This window comes from Cryptomeria japonica, chromosome 10 (assembly GCF_030272615.1).
Source record: "Cryptomeria japonica chromosome 10, Sugi_1.0, whole genome shotgun sequence".
In the NCBI taxonomy this organism is placed as follows: domain Eukaryota; kingdom Viridiplantae; phylum Streptophyta; class Pinopsida; order Cupressales; family Cupressaceae; genus Cryptomeria; species Cryptomeria japonica.
In genome coordinates, this window is record NC_081414.1 from 696,296,589 (window position 1) to 696,315,705 (window position 19,117).

The 19,117-nt window shown below is 34.5% G+C and overlaps 1 protein-coding gene across 2 annotated transcripts; it reads left to right on the plus strand.

Annotated features, from left to right (window-relative positions):
- The first annotated feature begins 4,821 nt into the window (after window positions 1–4,821).
- On the plus strand, window positions 4,822–8,656 carry LOC131076593 (receptor-like protein EIX1). Of its 2 annotated transcripts, none has more exons than XM_058013859.2 (2): window positions 4,822–5,183; window positions 8,500–8,656. In XM_058013859.2, exons 1-2 carry the CDS (start codon window positions 4,823–4,825, stop codon window positions 8,505–8,507), a joined length of 369 nt encoding a protein of 122 aa, XP_057869842.2. In that variant the 5' UTR covers window position 4,822; the 3' UTR covers window positions 8,508–8,656. The 2 variants fall into 2 exon arrangements, with proteins under 2 accessions (XP_057869842.2, XP_057869841.2); XM_058013858.2 differs by lacking the exon at window positions 8,500–8,656 and adding an exon at window positions 7,934–8,069.
- The last annotated feature ends 10,461 nt before the right edge of the window (window positions 8,657–19,117 follow it).

Here is a 19,117-nt window from a genome sequence, read left to right on the forward strand (position 1 = left end):
CCAACCCCTGTGTCCTCTGTCGCCTACCTTCCAGCCCTCAGTGATGTCTCAGCCTCAGTATAACACTGGATAGCCTGATCCCACTCCCGCTCAGTATCCCTCAGCTATCTCCTAAGTCTAGTTGTCGCCCTCTCCAGATCCTGGATCTCATCTGCCTATCCCTAACAGATCTCCCTCAACTCAAACAGCTCATCCTCCTCCTCCTCGGCCCCCTGTGCCTATGCCTGTGGCTCCCCCTGTACTGGTGGTTGTGGCTGTGGCTATGCCTATGCTTGTACCTATACCTGCCTTTGTCCTTGTCTCTGCACCTGTCTAGGACCCTATGCTGCTGGCACCTGTAGTGGCAATCCACTGCAACCCCTCACCACCTGAGCCTGCCTCTCCACTCCACCCTCTTGCTGCAGAGCCACCCTCCTCCGTTGGCCTCTACCTCCACCATCTCCATCATCATCCCCATCCCCTTCGCCATCTCCATCTATCTGCTCACCAGGATCTGTCAGGCATGGAAATGGATGCTCTGCCCAATATGCAGTATACTCTACATCCATCCCTGCATCCTCAATCTCAGGCCACATATCCCATGGCATGGGCACCATCTCTACCAGTTGCATCATGACCTGATCATATGACAATAGTGGCCCAAAGTGTGCCTGGTCTTGCACTGTCCGCGCATACATACCAGAACCCCGTGGCATCCGCTGGATCCTATCAAACTACCTGCATACCCTATCCACTAACTGCCTCTCCAGTACATAGGGCGTCCACCCAATCAGATATCTGCTCCTGAAGGTATAGGGTAGATCCACTGCGTCATCCTCCCACTGCTCACACTCGCGGTATGGCCTCCATATCACAATGTCAATCTCATCGATCACTCGATGCCAGTGCTCCAACCTGCCAATCCGTGGCTGTGATGTAATCATATCATACAAGTGCACAAAGCTACGTCCGTGACCCCTGCCTCTGAAATGTATCGGTCGTGTGACTGGCAGATGCTCATATGCCCAAACCTGCAACAATGTAACTCTGCAGCCCAATCCTACGGATCCATGATAAACAAACTGATAAAGCTCATAGTACAAGTGTGCTAGCACGCACGGTCTTCAAGCATATCTGGTATGCTGTGTAACTAGTGTCTCCAAGGTGCTCCCCCAACCCATAGCCAACCCCTGTGTCGCCCTGTCTGGACATAGGAACCCATTGATCACTCCTCCTAGCACTGCTGGTAGTGCCATTCCTATTGCTATCATCGTGTCCCATGCCACGTGTCCAACCCTTATCTCCAGTCCCAGATCCGAAAACACTCATTTCAGTGCATCCCTGTCTCCCTCTCGATCATAAGGAACTAACTTCCCATCGATCGGTATCCGTAGTATCCTATATACATCCTCTAAGGTGACTATCATCTCACCCATTAGCAAATGGAAACTACAAGTCTTTGAGTGCCATCTCTCAGCCAGTGCAGTCAGCAACCCCATGTTCACCCGAAACTTAGGCACATACAGAATATGTCGCAGGCCCATAGCTTGAACTGATGCTCTCTCCTCAACTGTCAGCTCTGCTCGCAAACTCTGAGTTGAGGGGAATCTCTTCTGTGACTCCAGCATAGGTAGATACTCCTGCAGTCAAGCAAATCAACTGTGTCAGTCAAAGTGGCATTCCTTGTTCATCACAAAATGCTGCTTATTATCCTAAGTGCTTATAATACTCTATCCTAGTGACACTCACTGTTCATCACAAAGTGTTGCTGTTTACCCTAGTGGTACTCCATGTTCATCACAAAGTACTACGTTTTTGCACTCCCTGTTCATCACAAAGTGCTACTCTTTTTAGTACTCCCTGTTCATCACAAAGTACTATGTCTTGGTACTCCCTGTTCATCACAAAGTGCCTCGATCTATCTTATCCTAGGGCCTCTGCTTGATTGTATCCTCTTGAGTAGTTTCCCAATTGGCAATGTATGTTCTATCATAGAATTGTCAATCCTAGCCCTATTTGCTATTCTAGTCTTCCTTAGAGGACCTGCTTGAGTATATCCTCTCAGCAGCTTATCCAATCGACAGCGTATGTTTATCATAGAACTGCCAATTCGGCCTTGAAGACATAAATGCGCATTCATGATGCAGAGACGCCTTGACATTTTTTCTAGACCTACCTAGAGTGCATTTATTGCACTACTTGGCATGCATTTATGACAACAATTAATGCGGAAAAGTACAAGGAGGTTTTGTGGTACTTACCGGCTCTCCTGCGTCGCCTGGCCTCTGAAATCGGCAAACACGATCGAATCTATGCACCAATGTCATTGCTGCTGACTGTTGCTGCTCTATTCTCTCTCTGCACTCTGATCTCTTGGATGTGTGGATGACAATGAGGATGTTTTCCCCTCGTGGTCTATTTTATAGACTGCCCTAGACCTAGCCCTAGTCTCCCGAGTCAGTCTTCATTATCTTGTGACTCTGTCACTCTATCCTATCTAGCCAATCCATTCTAGCCTTTCTTTCTTATCGAGAGATTATCTGCGATCTTTCCAGACATTTTCATCCAATCTCTCGAGGGGGCATACCATTCCCATTTTGGGGCAACTTTGTATCAGTTCATATTATCTTCTTTGAAACAACACGACAAGCTGCATTGTCTCAAAGAGGGGCAAAATGTAGACACCTAAAATTGTCCAGTCTAATTAAATAAATATTTAATTTATTTAATTATCTTAAGCCTAATTCTTCTATTAATTAAATAAATCTTTATTTATTTAATTAATTCATTTATCCTCTTCCAGCCTTATTTCTCATTTAAATAAATACCTTTATTTATTTAAATTATCCCTTTTCCTAAATTAAATAAATATCTTATTTATTAAATTGATCCCACTTCTTCTATTAATTAAATAAATCTTTATTTATTTAATTAACTCGTTAGCCTCTTCTACCCATGACACATGTCATTCATCTCTTAATTCATACACTACCTACCCTCTCATTATTTTATAATTTCTCTACCTACCTTCTAATCATAGCCGACCATTTATCTTTTACACCTCTCAATCTTATCCCTCCATTTCTTATAGTGTCTTCTATATAAGGAGATAATTCCTTCATTATCAAACCCGAACGGACTAACTAACTCAATTGCGCACTCAACTACACTACGCCTTTTGCACTTTCATATGCGATCCTACTTGCAACCACATTTCCATTATTTGTTGAGCTCTTGTGCACATAAAATATGAGAGCAAATATATCAAGCAAGATCAATGGAGATAGGAAGAATGAAGATCCAAACCCTAGTGGACATGTGATGGTATAATCTTTGTGATTTCATTTGATTTGCATTGTCTTAGGTAATCTTCATATGTTATGGTGGATCTTTGTTGTTGTTAGGCTAAGGTTTTGTGGTTGAATCCATTTAGTCTTTCAACATTGTTGTTTCCATTTTCACCGTATACGGTCTTTATGTTAATTTTTCTTTTATGTTATACATAAATTATAATGATATGTGATTTTAATGTTAGTGTCATTAAGTGTCATTAGTCACAACTTCATTAAAAATCCTTAAAAGAGTGGGCCTTGATCTTTTTTAGGAGTCCCTTATTTGTACTAGTTGAAAAGGGTAAAAATATAATTTTAAATTCTCATATATATGTAACCAAACAATTAGATTTATATATCAATCTTAGGTACCAAGTTTTTTACCTTGGCATTCATTTGGAAGCTTCTATCTATATAATCATGTTCATTATAGTCTAAGCCACACTATAAACACCATAACCAGTCTTATGTTTATAATATTAATTGCAATTGTTGATATTTGTTACATTGGTACTTCTCTATACCAAATTCTTTCAAGATTGAGATAGTTCTTCAATTGCTTTGCCTTATTATTCAAGAAATTTTAGATACTTTTTTATTTATTTTTAAGCTTTGATATATTAATTATTTAAGTTGTTCATCCTCAAAGACAAACAAGCCTAGGAAATAAAAATTCAACAAATTTTTCTCTTTAAAAACAACAAAAAGAAAATAAATCTTCTCTAATCTTCCACAATAAATCTAATCAATAATAAAATCTAGTGATGTCTTATCAAGCTTCTCACATTTATTCTACTTTACAACACCTCGTCTTCATCTTCATTACAATAACAATGACTTGCAAAATTGACCCCAAGTCAGCACCTCATTTTCCTCCACGAACTTGAATAATTAGTCTCAATTTTATTAAAAGCCAACAAATTCCAATCTACTTTTCTAGTACATGACTAATTTAGATACGTGACTCACGGGATGGTAAGTTAGACCTAATTTTATAGAAAATAATGAGAAAAATCCACAACAAATTTGATCCACTTTTCCAGTACATGACTAACTTGGATACATGACTCACGGGGCATTTCCACATCATGAATTAATCCCCCTTTTATAAAAAGCAATTAAAAAATATAGAACGAATTCCATCTACTTTTCTAATACATGACTAATTTAAATAAATGACTCATGAGACAAATTTCAATCTATTTTCGAGTACAAGACTAATTTAAATACATAAAAACAATAAGACAAGTATAAAACAAATTTCAATCTACTTTTTTAGTACACAGCTAATTTTAGGGCATGAGTGGCCACCTCTTGTAGCTAGAAAGTAGTCAAAATGTAATGAATCTAGTCCCACTTTCATAGGATTGGATGATAAAAGAATGCAATGATTTGATATTTGATAAAGTAGTCCCACTTTGAAACGCTTCACTACGCTCTAGAAGGTCAAGTAAACGCACTACTCTCGCCTGTTTTGCATTATAATTACTTGCCCTTTCAATCCCATTACCATGCTACATTGCAAGTTGATACACCCAAATTCCCATTGCGCCATGGCGAATCTGATTTTGTTTTCTGTTATTACTCTATTTCTCCTCAGTTTCTGCTGCGGATGTATTGAGAAGGAAGCCCATGCTCTTCTTCTCTTCAAAGCTGGTCTAAGTCACTCTGCAGATTTACTGAGTTCATGGGAGAAGGGAACAAATTGCTGCCTCTGGGACGGCATTTCCTGTGATGAAACCTCTCATCACATAGTTGGTGTTGATATTGCAGGATTTTCCCTCTCAGCTGAAATGGAGGGCGTCATATCTGAGAGCTTGTGCACCCTGACTTCTGCTGCAACCATAAGCCTAACTGGAATGGGATTAACAGGTACTCTTCCACCTTGCCTCACAAATCTTTCTTCTCTAGCACTACTAGATTTATCTAATAATGGATTGAGTGGGAATATCATTGCTTCTCTTTCTTATCTCTCTTCTCTAACTAGTCTAGATCTATCCGAGAATCAATTCACAGGAAGCATTCCCTCCTCTTTCTCTAATCTATCTTCTCTAACTAGTTTAGATCTTTCTTCGAATAAACTCACTGGAAGCATCCCTTCGTCTCTCTCTAGTCTCTCTTCTTTGACTACACTAGATCTTTCTCTCAATCAACTCACAGGAATCATTCCCTCCTCGCTCTCTAACCTCTCTTCTCTAACTACCCTCATTCTTTGTATGAATCAACTCAAAGGAAGCATTCCCTCCTCTCTCTCCGATCTCTCTTCTCTAACCATCCTGGATCTTTTTACAAATAAACTCACAGGAAGCATTCCTTTCTCTCTCTCTAATCTCTCTTCTCTAACTAGCCTAGCTCTTTTTCAAAATCAACTTACAGGAAGCATTCCCTCTCTGTCTAATCTCTCTTCTCTAAATAGCCTAGATCTTTCCGAGAATCAACTCACAGGAAACATTCCCTCCTCTCTCTTTGATCTTTTTTCTCTTAATATTACCCTAGATGTTTCTCTAAATCAACTCACAGGAAGCATTCCATCCTCTCTCTTTAATCTCTCTTCTCTAACCAGCCTGGATCTTTCTCAAAATCAACTAACAGGGAGCATTCCCTCCTCTCTCTCTAATCTCTCTTCTTTGACCAGCCTAGATCTTAGTGAGAACCACTTGAGTGGTTGTATACCAAATTCCTTGGGTAATCTCTCTTCACTACAAATGATGGATTTGTCGTACAACCAATTGAATGGAACTCTTCCCTCGTCATTTTCAAGGCTCTCCTCACTTACTGAACTCTATGCTAATGGGAATGCATTCGCCCAACGTATTGTTTCCTCAACACTACCCACTACACTTAAACGACTTTATCTCTCACTAAATGACCATCAAATTATTTTGGAGTCTTTCTTACAAAACCTTATCAAATTAGAGTATTTGTCCTTAACTAATTGTGTACTTAATACTAGCACCACCTGGATACCCTCATTCCAGTTAATTGGCTTATATATGACATCATGCGACATGGATGGTCAAATCCCATTGTGGATTTCAACTCAGTTCTCACTTGAAGAGTTACAAATAGCTAATAGTAATCTTGTTGGAGAGATTCCCTCTTGGCTACTAGATATGAGCCTACAATACATCAATCTCACAAAAAATCATTTGCAAGGTGGTCTTTTGCTAAACACTTCAGCTTGGAAGGAAGTAGTATATCTGGATGTATCTAACAATGCATTATGCGGAGGGATACCACCAGTTTGGACTCCTCATATAAAAGCATTGTTTCTCAATGATAATTTACTAGTGGGAATTATTCCTTCAAGCATACAAGTTAGCTCTTCACTAGAAATGTTAAATTTGGCACATAACTATTTGAATGGAACCATCCCTCCAAGCATTATCAATTGTTCCTTGCTTGAAATTTTGAATTTTGGGGATAATAATTTGGGAGGTGTGATACCATCTGAGATTGGTAAGCTAAGTCAACTGCAATCACTAGTGATAAAGAATAACCAACTAAGTGGAGAATTCCCTCCCTCAATCTCAAATTGTACAAAATTAGAGTTTCTAGATATTGGGGAAAATCTATTGAAAGGCCAAATTCCAAAGTCAATAGGAAAGCTTGTAAAATTGCAAGTGTTAGCAATGAGGGAAAATTATTTTTAAGGTAATATTCCTATAGAAATTGGGCAGTTGAAGCATCTCCAAATCTTGGACCTTTCTTCAAATTGTCTATCAGGGTTTATACCATATAACATCTTCAATTTACAAGCAATGATGGTAGAACCACAATGGGGATTTATCAGGGTCCAAAAAATTTCATATATGAGTGATATATCAGCATTCATGTATGAGAATGGATTGAATATGAATTCTAAAGGCAGAGATGAGCACTACCCATATATTTTCTCCACCATGTCATCCATTGACCTCTCCAATAATCAGTTGAATGGAAATATTCCTTTTGATTTAGGAAAGTTGAAAGGGATAATGTTGCTCAATCTATCCATGAACAATCTCCATGGTACAATTCCAGATAGTATTGTAAATCTAAGTTGGTTGGAGTCACTAGACCTTTCTAAAAATTATTTTTCTGGGCAAATTCCAAGGGGCCTTGGATCTTTAAGCTACATAGGATTCCTCAACTTATCCAACAACAACCTATCAGGGAACATACCTCAAGGAGGACATATGACAACATTTACAAAATCTTCATATGAAGGAAATCCAAATTTGTGGGGATGTCCACTTCCAAAGAATTGCTCTTGGCCAGAATTTGCTCCTCCTCCTCCCAATTATGCATCTACCAATGAAAAACAAAATGAGGAAATTTTGTGGTATTGGATTGGAGTAGGACTATCATATGGAGTGGGTTTTGGAGCTCTGGTGCTATCAATTGTACTAATAAAGAAGTTGGGGTATACATACTTTAATGGAGTTGATTTGATCTTGAAATATTTATTTCCATGGCTCCAGAATTTGACATTATAAAAGAACATTTTCTTAAGGTGAGTTTTCTTCTAACTTTGTTTAATTTATTTATTTATATTTTTTAAGGTTTGAAAGTTCATTCACTTTATTATTAATTTTTAAAATTATAATACAATATTTTTTTTTAATTTGCACATTTTACAGATCTTGGAGCAGCTGGAAGATTTCTAATGGTACTGTTAATAGGTTCATCAACTTCATTATGCTCTTATTATTAAAATACTTTTATTTTAGTTGTCCAAAATGTATATAGCTTTTGTTCTAAACACTTGGTATAAAATAAAAGAAGAAGCATTATTATTTTTTAATCTTTAATTTATAATAATTTAAACTTTTTGCTTTATTTGTATCTTTTTTATTCATATGAATCTATGATGTTAGAAAATTCAATTTTATTTGTTGTATCTAAGCATATTTTATGTAGTAAAAGGATGAAATCTTTTATAAAAAAAATTAAACAATTTTATATTGGAGTTAAGATTAAAAAAATCATGGTTGGTACAATTTCATTTTTTAAACCAAAATCTTATAAAATAGTATTAGTATGCACCAATTAAAAATATAATTTAAATGTTTCTCAAAACTCTTTGTTTCATCTTGATTCTGTTGATGGTCTACAAGCTTTCACTCCCTTTGATTCGACTAGTATGGATTAAACTTCTTCTTTGGATGGGAGTTTTATCACTGATTTGGATCTTGTTTCTAATTAGGTGGTTAGTCCTCCAGATGTTGGCTCAAGCAATTGGTTTCACAACTCTCATGAGATATCTTTATGTTTTCACATTCTGTAATTATGTATATTGCTAGTTTATCCAACTTGGGGGTGGTGGGTGGTCTTGTCTTCTCTGGGAAAACTTTGCCTTTAGGGTTGGGACTTATAGATTCAAACTTTTCATCCCGATTGATGTTTTGTTTCCAGGATGCCATATTATGTAATCTCTTTTTTATATTAATATAGAAAACATTTTAGTGACTTTAGTCACCTTTATCCAAAAAAAGAAGAAAGAATATAATTTAAATGTCAAATATATGATAATTATTTGAGTATTGTGTTCTTATTATTATTGTAATATGTTTATTATGGTTAGCCAATTATTTTTATAACTTTTGTTCTAAACACTTGGTATAAAATAAAATTAGAAACATTAATAATTTTTTGCCATTGGTTTATAATAATTTAGACACTTTTTCCTTATTTTTATTTTTTATAAATACATATGACATTAAAAAATTCAATTTCATTTGTTGCATCTAAACATATTTTACATAGTAAAAGGATAAAATGTTTAATTAAAAAAATTAAACAAAGTTAAATTAGAGTTAAGATAAAAGAAATGAATAATTTTATATCAATAATTCCTTTACATTTTTTCTAAACATAGCCCTTTGAACTAAAAAATCATCATTCTTTTTCTTTGTGCATTTTTAAACCTTAATTTCCCGTGATCTCAAATTTTTTTGTTATATTTATATTAATTTATATTTGACAAGGATTTGAAGGTTTCTGGAATGGAGTTTTATTTAAATGCTAAATATTTTTTCAAATTAATTAATTTAAATGAATTTCTAAATTCATAGTCATAAAAAGGTTTGAGAACAATGTCTAACTTTTTGATACATATTTTCTTCATTTTGAGTTCTAGTAGATGAAGTTTATCTATTATATGGTGTTCATCTATGTGGCTTGTAAGATTTCACCTTCTGTACATTCCGCACCAATTCCTTTCACGTGTATTGTAAAAAATGTGTAATCTTGATACCCAAATACTTGCATCTATACTTTTCGGTAGTGTTTGACTCTGAGACATTAGAGCACTCCATTGTAATTTATATGTGAGTTCAAAATTAACTACTACAAAGTGACACAATGATGATTGTAATTCATATTCATTATTCCTAGATCTCACTATGATATATAATCAGGTACATCAAACTTCAATTGTTTATATGTTCTTTTGTTTGTTCTCTTAATTATAAAGGCATGATAGGAGTTTCCCTTATGATTTATAAGTTACATTTGTATAATTATTGGTTATCTTATTTCTAATTATTCTCTAATACTAATACTATACATTTTCTCATGGGTTCTCCTCGGGACATGCTTCCTTTGAGTGAGGGCCAATATGCCAAAAAAAAAACCTAAACTTGGGCTTGAAGATATGTAGAAAGGTTCATTTTGGCAGGATCTAGGACCTATTTCTCATCACTCAATATTGACCAAGGAATAACCAAATATCAAAATATTCAAGGACTAGTATACATTCAATGGATTCATGCTAATCACGTAGCTTTGATGGAGGGATTGGTTGCTACATAACATGAACTACAACATTTAAATTTAAGAAATTGTAGGTTAAAAAAGATCTTCATCTTAAGATGTAGTACAATAAATCAATAAATCTAGCAGATGATTTATATGGTTTCACAAGAATTGAAATCCAAGATTGTCGAGTTGTAAATTGGGTACATTCAAGGAAATGATTTGAATACCCAAAATGAATCTTTTTTCAATATAAAGAAAATCCATGGGAAGATATGTAGTAGGTTCTTGCATTGAAAATAGATATAAAACATTTACACCATGAGTTATAATGGACCAAGTAATGATGCTACTTTTTTTTTTATTTAGATATTTCAATGGTTGTGGAAGTTAGTCCCATTCTTAATCAGCATATTCTACATTATATAAGAAGAAAAGTTATCCTAAATTAAATTGGAAGGCCCCCAAAATATATTATATAGATTCTAATTGTTTTGCATACAATTGTTGGTTGTATATCTACATAACTATTATGAAATGTGAGAAGACACACATTGAAAAGTTGGAGCATAATCAGCCTATGGAGAAAATGTTGAATTTAATGTTGAAAAAAAATAGAGAGAGCATGCAAATTCTATCAAGGATTCCTTCTTATGTCGTATAATATTTTTTATAATTTCAACAATCACCCAAATAGTTTTTGAACTATTTATAGGAATAACATTAAAAATGCTTATAATTTGATTTATATCCATTTCATTTGATTTCACTTTCCACGTCTTTATATTTGATGTACTAGAGTTATTTCTTATGCTTAGAGTTAGTGATAATTTTTGGTGTTTATTTAGATGGAGCATATGATGGGTGTTATGACTTTTCATAAATAAGGTATTTAAGAGGTTTATACAACAATGGTTTTATTATATGCACTAAGTTGGTTATTATCCTTTTGACTTGTGATAATCATGAGCTTAGATATACTATTTAATTATATTTGTAAACATGATATGCATGTTAATATATAATATGTAGTGCATTTTAATAAGTCATAACTTGGAGTGTATATATTTCTTTTCTTTTCTTCAAAGGTTCAAGTGATGGAGTTGAATCTGGAGTTGTAGTGTGATAAGAGCATATGAAATATAATCTAGTTTTGTATGCAACTCAAAATGCACATTAATATTCTATATCCAAATTTCATTTTATAGTATTTTATTAGTGATATTAAACCAAGATTTGATTACATAGTTTTTGAATAAAAAATCATTGACCCATATTTCATGAGTAGTAATTTGCATTAATTCATACTCATGATATTAAATTGATTAATTAGAAAACACGGTACCTAGATGATGCTTCGATTGGTGAACCACTCGGACTTCCCAGAAGGTCATCCATATGAATACAAGAATCCAACTCAATCATGCTTAAACATAGACTTTTCCTCATAGTAAATCCCACTTAGTGAAGAGCACATGATTATATTGAGAGAGGGATTGAAAATGTATAATAACATACTTTTACTTTTCAACACTTAATTAATCATAGTAGAAATACTTGAAAACTTAATCAACCACAAATGCAAGATCAAGCAAGTAGAAACACAATAAAAACACATGATTTACATACAAACCCCTGCAGGAGAAAAGCATGACAAAATATTGCTTTTGTATTAGAAACTTCTTATAATCTTTGTAGGAACCAACCCACAAGAGACACCAATACTCTTTTGATGATTCGTAGGCATAAACCCACTAGACACCGATCCTCTTTTGATGATTTGTAGGAATAAACTCACTAGAGACACCAATCCTCATGACTAAGCACCAACTTAGCAAGAGACACCAAACTCTTTGAAAACAAAGCACCAACCTAAAAAATGGTAAAGTGAAAAGTGCTTGATCTTATTCTTGAATCAAATCTAATCCCCCTCCACGAATCTTCTCAAAAATCACTTCTTTGAATCTGCTAATGATTTTAAAAATCTCTACTCATAGGTATACAATAATTTGCCCTTAAAATTTACAATAATTCACCTTAAAAATGTGCTTTTAGGTTTTCAATAATTTACCCTTAAGGTCTACAATAATTCACCCTTAAGATTAGCAATAATTCACCTTCAAAGTCTACTCTTATATTCAACTTCAATCTACTTCTAAGGTCTACTCTAGATGTGCTATGAATGAAAAAATATTTGTTGAATCGTGTTAGTTGTTCCAACTCATTGCCCAAGAAACTCTATGAATTAGCCATGTTCAATTTTTAAGTCTTTGGATCAATGGCCAATTGACAAAAAACAATCACAATATTGTTATCTTCTTCTCCTTAGGTCCAAAAAAAGATAGGAAAGTTCTCCTTAACAATATAATGTTGTGTTCTTATTATAATTAAATATTGTAAATTGCAAACAAGTTCTTAATGAAAATATACCAAAGAAATGTAAGATTTCTTCTAAATTGGCTCCATTCTTGGAAATCAAATGATTACTAGCCTTGAGCACACTTTAAGACTTAAATTACTCCTAAAATAACACGAAAATTAAAAGTATTTGATGTTTGAATATTTTTTCTAAACCATAAGTGGGTTATTGAATAGATTGTTGCCTATTCTGGGGATACATAGTCAAATTATAAAAAATAAGTGTATCCTCTTAACAAAATAACAAAAACTAGTGGGTGTTTATACTAATACCTTACATTAATGAATCCTTGACATGAAATCACAAAATTATCCTTAGATACATAATATAAACTCAATATTGCTATAGTATTTAAGGCATTTATTTTTCTTTAAAATAAAGCCACACACAAAACATACATCACATGAACACTACAAAGATGAACCTAGAATATCCTTGATACTTTGTATTCATATAACTTTATATGTACATCATGGAGACAATTTTATAATAGCTTCTTTTTTTATATTAATAATCTGAGTTGATACCTTTCTATATAGATTTGAACAAATATAAATTGTAACCATGTTCTATGGACTCTAGAATTGACAAAAAAGTAAACTCTCTACCCAAAAATGAAGTTAAAAACTCTTTATAGATGGCCTTGATTGCCCTTTTATATAAAAAGGAAGCAAACAAGATTTGGGTCATGTACATGTGTTAGATATTTGTTTGACAAACAAAGGAATATGCCAAAGGCATCTTTGACATACAATAAGACAAAAGGAAACTCTCCACCACCAAATGGAATGTTGGAGCCATAGGAGAAGCACAAACTTTGAAGAAGATTATCCACCTTCAAAACTAATGCAACCACATGGGAAGAGAACATGGATACAAAAATTATGAAATGGAATATTATTTTAATCTGATATACAATTGAAATGGAGATCAATTGCACCTTCATCTCATTTTATTTTCAAAACCAATGGAACCTGTGCTTGGATGTCTTGGCAAAATAGTCAACTAGATGACAAATTGAAAGACAAATCAAATTTGCATATTCATCATTTTACCAAAATTTCAAACAATAATAGTGGAAAACTAAAGTGGTATAATAACTGTTGGCATTATGTGAACCGACATGGCATTACGTGAACCGACATGAAGACGTAATGATATTGTATGTTGTCATTGATGTCAATATGAGACATGGTGTGAACCGACACATGTGATAGGTGAAGAGAGAGGAACCGGCATATGTATGAACCGGTTTATATGCCAAAGTGAAGCGGCATATTTGTTCAAGGTGAACCGACATGTAGTTATGGGAACCGACATGTAGTTATGGGAACCAGCACATGGAAGCATTATATGACTACCAGTTGGTAGTTAGCTTCCACTTCAGAGTTTCCGATTGGAGTACCTCAAGTCTATGTGACTCAATCGGTGATCTTTGTGTGATGAGTTAGCAGTATGATGGAGGACAGATCGTGTTGCCACATAAGCTCTGTGCACGTGAAGGATCTTGCATGAAGAAGACTATTCCTATCTACCTCGGGAATGAGTGAAGTCTGTCAAATGGTGATAATGCGTAAAGGGTTATCAGCCACCATGAAATCGGAGGATAATGGACGATAGAGAATGTCTTGAGATCAATTCAAGATTGTTGCATTTAATGCAGTATGATTCAACGGTCAGGATCGAACCGTTTGAATTGCTTAACCTAACAGGTTTAGGGTTTAGGGTTTTTTCTACCGACCTGTATGTTTCCTATAAGGTCGATGTTGTGTTTCTTTCTGAAGTTGTTGGCAAAAGTTGTGAGTGTGTATCCAAGAGAAGTGATACGTGATTCTTGCCAGACCAAAGGAGAGAAGAGATATCTGCAAAGTGAATGTGCAGAAGGTGAAGAGGAGCCTAAATGAATCTGCATTAGCATTTAGTGCTGTTAACAGATCATTGTAATACCTGTTGATCTCTAACCACTTCAACAGTTGTAAAATCCCCTAATAGGGTAGCCTTAACTGGCTTGATTCAAAATCCCTTAAATCGAGTGGTCTTAACTGGCTTGATTAAAATCCCTTAACCGGGTAACTCGAGGCTAATGAGTTCTGAGAAGCTAGAGAGCTTAGGAGATCCTTTCAGCTATTGAGTTCTTGAAATCCTCTAACAAGGTGACCCTACCAAGTTTAACCCTTAACCGGGTGATCCCTAACAGGATCGGTTCCTACCAGAACCTATTGTAATGTCCTTAATCGGACAAGGCTCCTAACAGAACGGACTTCTAAAGAGTTCAAAAAGCAGCTTGTGGGTATTCATCCCCATCGTGGTTTTTCCCAGTTGGGTTTCCACGTGAAAAAATATGTGTGTCATGTGAAATGCTTTTGTCTTGTGATGCTTTGTTTTACCTGTTAAGCACATGAAGATTCTATGTTTTATGCCTATCTATAAAACATATTGAACTCACTGTTGTGAAGATCTGATGGTTAAGTTTACTTGTTTATGCATGAGAATATAATGATACTGTAGTATTGAGCTAAGAGGAAAGCTTATTGAGTGACCAATTCATGACTGACTGAGCTATACTGAATGTTACCGGCTGCACTCTGTTTTACTGGTATCCCTGTTTGTCAGTCATTTGGAATATTTGTTGTCAAACCGGTTTTGGACTGTATCTATGTTGGTACTGATTCACCCCCCTCTCAGTACTGGTTTGGTACTAGTGGTTCATCATTGAGTTATCAATAACCCTAAGAGTGACTTGTTTAAGGGACCCTTCAACTTCATCTTTCACTTGAAAATTTAAAATGTTGAAGGAAGTTGGCCCTCAAACCACAATTTGCAACAAAATAGAACCTAACTAGGTGGAGTTCAATATTTTTACTATCATTGAATATATAGAAACCCATGTAGCCATTAGAAAGCAATGATCTGTTGGACATTAGTCAAGAGCTTATACAACTTACTATCTAAGGTTTCTCTGGTCTCAATAATAAATCTATCTAATCCATGTTCAAGAGCATTTGTGCACTATTGAACATGCCTAAATCAACCTTATCATTTGAATTAATAAATGAAAGATTGTGCCCTCGATCACACAATTGACTTACTCTTAGTAAATTATGCTTCAAACCTTAAACTTATAGGACATTCTCAAATTTTTCTTTTCCATTGTCCCTCCATTCACTTGTTGGGGAGTAAGAAATTTACTTTTGTCACTTGTCATGTTCTTTGAACAATTGCTACCAAAATACCATTTATCTCCTTTGTTTCATTTGTGTAGAGTTATTTGAACAAACAAGGATTCTTCTTTCTTTTCTTGCTCCTAATTTTTTATTCTTCCAAATCTTAGCCGATTCATCATTTCTTTTATTGTGAAGGTCCTCCTTGATCTGTCTCGAAGTCTCAACAAAAAATAGTTCTACAAAAACATGTTGTGTGCCCAAAATTATTGCTTTTAGCATATAATGTTATAATCCATAAGAGGAGAAAATGAATTATATTTCCTTTTGGTGAAACTAGTATTATCCCCTATATGAATTCTACAATCTACTACTTTTTGACTGTTAATTGTGAAAATATTTTAGAACAACAACCTTATGGGAAGTTCGTTGAATGGGGGACCTATTGTGCTTCACCGAATGACCTCTGGGATTTTAGAAGCCAACTCTTAATCTGAAAAGGAAAATGGAAGAGAGAAAGCAGACTCGACAATAGTGATAACTAGAAAAAATGCATTTCACAGATTCATTCCAAGCATAATAAGATTTAAACATACCACTACTGAACAAAAAGAGTCTCAAACATGGCTCAACCAGTAGAAGTTATATTTAAAATCTTAAAAGCTTCTACATATTGCAAATCCTTAATTTCTATTCCAAATGACATAGAACATAATTCAATCAATGATGTAAAATAACAAACACAAAGGCGAGAAATTCGCATAAAAGTACAAAACTGTCACATTTTAGGCCAACTTATCAACACAAGTGAATTTAAGTAATTCCAACTAAAAACTAATTTAAGTCAAACATATGGTCTATAAAGATTCATTATAGCTATCTTATATATGGGCCACAAATTTTCCAATTGGAATTGTCTACTAAATGTATATTTTATACCATTTTGGGTCTAATTACCCCAAAAAAAAAAAAATGTTTTGAAAACTCGATGTTTCAAAAACTGCTAATCTTATAAATAATATTTTTTTTGAAATGTAAAATTACCCTTTTATATATCTATAAGTGAGTTTTCTAAACTACATATCTTTTAATATTTTGGTTACTTTTTATATTTTATATTTTATTTTTATTGAAAGTAGGTCATCACCACTAAAATATAAGGTTGATTATCTTGTAAAGGAAAAATTTACTAAACTTTTAAAAAAAAAATTGAAAAAAACTGCACTAGAGAAAAGAGTCTATGTCAAGATGTTATATTTATTTTCTAATTTGAATAAATAATTAAGAAAAAAGGGCGATGTCAGATGGAAAGAGTTATATTTCAGTACACACAACTTTTCAAATTTATTGAAAAATATATATACATAAAAAAATAGTTAAAAATATATTTTTACACTAAAATTTCAAGTTATCAATATACACAAAATAATTGGCCTGAGTAGAGTTAAAAACTTATTTTCTGAATGGAAAAATCCCCTAAAACTGATAACAATTGCTCTTTTATATCCTCCCACACTACCAATAAAAAAACCTACAGAAACAAAAAAGGTTCCCATGTAGTTGTGTGGCAATATATCCCCAAGATGCCATCATGTTCTCTTCATGAGAATTGCCTTGTCACCTTGGATCATCATTTTGACCTAACTGCCCCAACAAACTTGTTCTTTGAATTATCTTGCATAAATTTCCAAGTGGACACTTGGCACCATATCATGCTTCTGATTGATCTTTGAGTCATAGTCATCCATTGGCGTTTTTCATTCCAACATGTGGCTGATCGTTTACTTGTATGTATGCATGGTTGTCCGGTAGAGACTCTTCTCGTCTTTATTTCCATTTCTCTTTAAAAACCCGTGGGTGAGACAGATGGCGAATGAGAGAAACATTTTGGTGTCTCTCGCCTTCCTTCCGCAACAAAACCTCATTGGTGTGACACGTGGCAAGCTCGACATGAGGGATTCAATTTTTCTCAAGGGCACAAGCTAGAACATGTGGAAAAGACACATGGTGGCACAGTAGAACTTGTTGAGGCTAAGGCAAGGGCACTGGTCTAAAAAATGTGCCCTGCTAACATGTGGTGAAAGCTGAATAAAAGCCTTCAATAAGTTGGGGTAACAAAATTAAATAAGGAGAAGGGGCCTGAAGGGATGCTAAGTATTTTGATCCACATTGACCAAACTGATTGCATGAAAATAATTGCCATGAAAGAAATGATGGAACCTGGTTATCCATGGTTGTCTTTGATGAAAGGGATTTGTAAAGTCATCCTTTTTTTCCTTGGGAGGTGGATAATTATTTTGTGGGACTTTATTCTCCTCGTTCTCCTCCTTCTTGTTGCCTTCCCTTTTGGTGGAACTCTTGAGAGCCTTAATGTATCTCTTTGGTATTTCTTCATAGTTTGTCTATTACGATAGATCTGTAGTATTGAAACTTGTAGATTCCTTTTCCTTCTTTCGATCTTCAACACAACCAATACCATTTTTAATAAAAAGGTGACCTTTGTGAATTGATAATCATATCTTCCAATATTTCAATGATTTTGTCAAACTTCAAGCTTCAATTCAATTGTTCAACATATTTCTCCAATTCCTTTCTTAAGGAGACAATTTCAAGCTTCATTTTTTCGTAATTGGATTCACCTTTGACTTAAATTGATCTCTTATAACCTCCTAAATCCATTTTGCCTCTTTTAATTGAAATTTTAGATCTACAATCATTTTATTCAAATTTTCAAGATAATTTTTAGTTTTCTTAAGCTTCTCATTTTCTCTACAAATATAATGGAGTTCCTCCTCAAGATCTACTTCCTCTCATCTTCATTACACACCTCATTTTTTTATTTCTCTTCATCTTTATCATCATTTCCTTCCATTATCATGATGAGAATTTATTCTCCATCACAACTTGAAATATCTTTGTTGCTACCCTCTAATGTGCTATCCTCTTTTCTTGAATAAAGGCTCCTTTTGTATTTATGAGAGTTATTTTTCATTTTATATTGACCTTGCTCATGGCTCTTCTTTTAAAGATTCTTTCTTCCTTAATTTATGTAGTTGTCCTCTTCATCCTCACTACATCCACTCTTATCCTATGGCTCTTTTGTTATATTTGTGTGAATGTAGTCATTGATGTCAAACCTAGTAATCCAGTTAGGACCAGATGCAGCATGTTGAGCAATGGTGGAAGATAGGTATGTATGTGATATGAAGTGATAAGACATGTATGATCTACTAGATTCATTTACAGAAGATTCTCTTCTCGAAAATCTTGTGTTCTGTATCATGTTCCAGTATCAGTTGTATTGCTATCTGAATGATTACATTGCATGGTTCTATATTCAGGAATATATGGCATCTATATCTTGAAGTTTGGGAGTTGTTGTGCTTGGAATTTGTGCTTATGGGTCTGAGTCTATGGGTCCGACAAACCCTTTTTTTATTTTGGTAATTAAGGCATACATTCTAGTAAATGAACTATGTGATGGAAGC

Bases quoted from the DNA above. Each gene is read 5' to 3' on its own strand.
- LOC131076593 (XM_058013858.2), top strand. From the start codon at position 4,823: ATGCTACATTGCAAGTTGATACACCCAAATTCCCATTGCGCCATGGCG. The intron at 5,184-7,933 runs GTACTCTTCCAC...CACATTTTACAG, and splicing joins AACTGGAATGGGATTAACAG to ATCTTGGAGCAGCTGGAAGA.